Source organism: Cibotium barometz, chromosome 26 (assembly GCF_041138505.1).
Source record: "Cibotium barometz isolate CiBa-2024 chromosome 26, ASM4113850v1, whole genome shotgun sequence".
Classification (NCBI taxonomy): Eukaryota; Viridiplantae; Streptophyta; class Polypodiopsida; order Cyatheales; family Cibotiaceae; genus Cibotium; species Cibotium barometz.
Genome location: NC_141071.1, coordinates 23,233,004 through 23,236,203, shown reverse-complemented (window position 1 = coordinate 23,236,203; position 3,200 = coordinate 23,233,004). Strand labels below are relative to the sequence as shown.

General features: G+C 41.3%; 1 protein-coding gene across 1 annotated transcript; it reads left to right on the top strand.

The window, feature by feature from the left end:
- Positions 1-2,108: 2,108 nt before the first annotated feature.
- On the top strand, positions 2,109-2,737 carry LOC147623785 (putative eukaryotic translation initiation factor 5-2). The gene has a single exon (XM_086820803.1). It carries the CDS (start codon positions 2,180-2,182, stop codon positions 2,735-2,737), a length of 558 nt encoding a protein of 185 aa, XP_086676929.1. The 5' UTR covers positions 2,109-2,179.
- Positions 2,738-3,200: the final 463 nt, after the last annotated feature.

Sequence of the window (3,200 nt, the reverse complement as noted above, 5' to 3'; positions counted from 1 at the left end):
AGAGTCAGTTATTGCATTGGCACATTTAACATACAATACAGCAACAACTGATAAATATGAACTACATCAAAATGACTACAAGCTTTTTAATGATTTTGTAAATACTTCAGGTTAGTTTTTCATGTGATTCACGTAAGTGTTGAAGCATTTAATTGTATTTTTAAGTCATGTTATATCAGATTTTTGCATCATTTTTCTCATTTTCATTTTGATTATAGGCAACAGGTCATCAAACACATAGGGAGGCAAGAAGTTGATTTGACATGGGCTGAATTTTGGTGGGGCTGAAGTTTTTTGGGTGCGGGCTGAAAGACTTAGCGACTCTGACTTATGTAGACTCATGCTTTTTGTAGCCATGGTATGCATGACTATGTATGACGACATGTCTAAGCGTATATTCAAGGACAGTTTTTGTGAGAGAAAGTAAGTCTTAGTTATTGCTTTAATTCAAAAGAATAGAGGAACATCTTTAGCTCACGTATACAAAATTTCTCTTTTGATTGCTATCAGATTGTTTTGCAGATCCAATTCATTCCTAAGGCAATCCATTTTGGCAGCAGGCAATGGGACCTACAATAACGGCTAAAGAAAGAATCACAAACACTTATACATATTGTAGATTTTTGTTAAATGTCATGTATATCCCTTCTATAATGTGGGTAGCTTGAGTATAATATACATTTGAGCAGCTCTAGTCAACGACATTATATGAAGTTCAATGATATGCGTGTATGATGAGTAGGTGTTTAATCCAAGAATAGGTTACTAAAAAGCATGTGCATGTCTTTTATTGATTCCTTGTTAGACCAGTTCTTATGTGCATGCATATGTTTTTATTTGTGTTGCAGCTGTTGCCCAATTTTATTTTGACAGGCATGAGAGTTGTTGGTGTTGTCTGCTTCACAATTTGGATGTCAACCATACGTAAAATGTGTCATCTTGATTGTATGTCTGCTACGAAATTCCACACTAGCACGGTGTCACAAAGCAGGATGATTCAAAGTCGAATGCACTGTGGACTGTGGAGTATGATGATGCTGATAAATCTGTAGTCAAATTGCTTAGCTTCCCATCGACTCCCTACTTGCATTGGGTCTCCTTCCTTGCAGCCATATCCGACTCCTTCGAGCTCCCGTCACTCCCCGGCTTCCCGAGCACCTTCCCGGCCCCTTTGGGCACCCTCACGGCATTCACACAGAGGTATTGCTTCATCCCCCACAGGGTTTTACTTCAGTTTTTCAGCCTGCAGGTCTGAGAAAAGTTGGGGCAGCCACCATTGAAGCTTCATTGCTTCATATCTCTAGGTGGGCCTCTTAAGGGGCACTAAGGCTTGACTTGTGGCTTCATTGGCTCCCTATTGAGCCCCCCTTCACCCTCCCTTGTGCCACGTGGGCTGTAGGCCATCAAGGAGTAGCAGCGCAGATTGCGCCAGCCTTACAGGCTGTGACTTGGCTCCATTTGGCTTGGTTAAACACTTGCCAACAACCTCGGGACTTGGCATTGAACATTGAAGCTTTTTGCTTCAGGTTTGGGACTATGTAAACAGTCTACAAACAGGCCAAAAACAGGGCAGCACTTATCTCTTGAAGTCTATGCTTACCGGGATTGATCACTTGATGCATATTGATGCCCGTATGATGTCTACATGTATGGAGATGCTATGTTAATGGTTTGCCATCATTTTGGCCCTGATTTAGGACTGAGAATACTCAGTTTTGAGCAGTGAATCACTGCTGACATACAGTGGGTTGAAGCTATTTTACTCATGTATGCTTATGCCTATGCTATTCGGGTTATGTCTTGGGTACATGCTTTGAGGTATTGACCATCGGGGATTGGAAAAGAGTTCGACATTGTTTCTTACTCATTGGTTGAGCTTTTGAGCTCGTACATACAGCTTTTGTGCCAGTGGGAGCATCTTTGGATGCTTGACAGACATTGAGCAGGCAAGTGTTATTTATCTGGGAGTGTTTCCGCGCTTTGGAGATACTTTGCTGAGCACTTCTAAGTGCTTGCAGGGAGTCATACACTTTATTTCTTGGTTCTATTTGCTGATATGGCTTCATCAGGAGAGAGCTCATCTTTGCTCCACATCCGGTCTAGACGGCAAGAAATTCATCTCTTCTTACCAGACGAAGGGCCTTTTTGAGTTTGTATAAGTGCCAGTGCTCCTTTTGAAATGGCTCTTCAGAACATCGGGGCCAGCAACCGTGATGATGCCTTCTACAGGTATAAAATGCCTAAGCTGATCACTAAGATTGAAGGCAGAGGAAATGGAATCAAGACCAATCTTGTGAACATGATCGATGTTGCAAAGGCCTTGGCTAGGGCTCTAGCCTACACTACTAAGTACTTTGGATGTGAACTTGGTGCACAGTCAAAATTTGATGAGAAAGCTGGCATTGCTATTGTGAATGGAGCACATGATACAGCAAAACTTGCAGGGCTTTTGGAAAATTTCATTAAGAAATATGACCAGTGTTATGGATGTGGGAACCCAGAGACAGAGATAGTCATCACAAAAAGTCAGTTTATAACGTTGAAGTGTGCTGCTTGTGGATTTGTATCTGATGTTGACATGAGAGACAAGCTGACTACCTTTATCCTGAAGAATCCTCCAAAGCAGAAGAAAAAAAATGACAAGAAAGGGATGAGGAGAGCTGAAAAAGAACGCCTGAAGGAAGGCGAGGCAGTGGATGAGGAGATGAACCGGTTCCACCCTAACTCTAACACATGAATAAAACTCGTGGGTTGTGGTGTGCCCATTATCCATTCTTACACACCCACACATTGTTGACTCTCGTCTCCTACTCTCCCGTGAACTCTCCACTCTCGACATCAGTATTCAATTCTTTGTTTCAATAAACTTGCATTCTTACTTTCTAGGAAGACCTTGATAATCTCACTAAGTCTGCATGCTGGCCTTCTTTCAAGGCATTTAGAAAGGACATGTTCTTAAGGATCTCCCTTGTTTTCTCTTGGAACGCACAAATTCAAAGATAAGGTCAAGGTGAGAATACATGACGGCATCCTTCTAGATGTAGTAGTATATGCAAGTTGACAAAGGCTTATCGATTATTCTTGTGATCACCTTTTTCAATAATTGTAAGGGGCGTGATATCTTTAAATTTAAATTTACTAGAGGGGGAAAAAAATTCTATGAGCTGGAAATTTTAAAAGTACAGGAGGGTTATAATAAT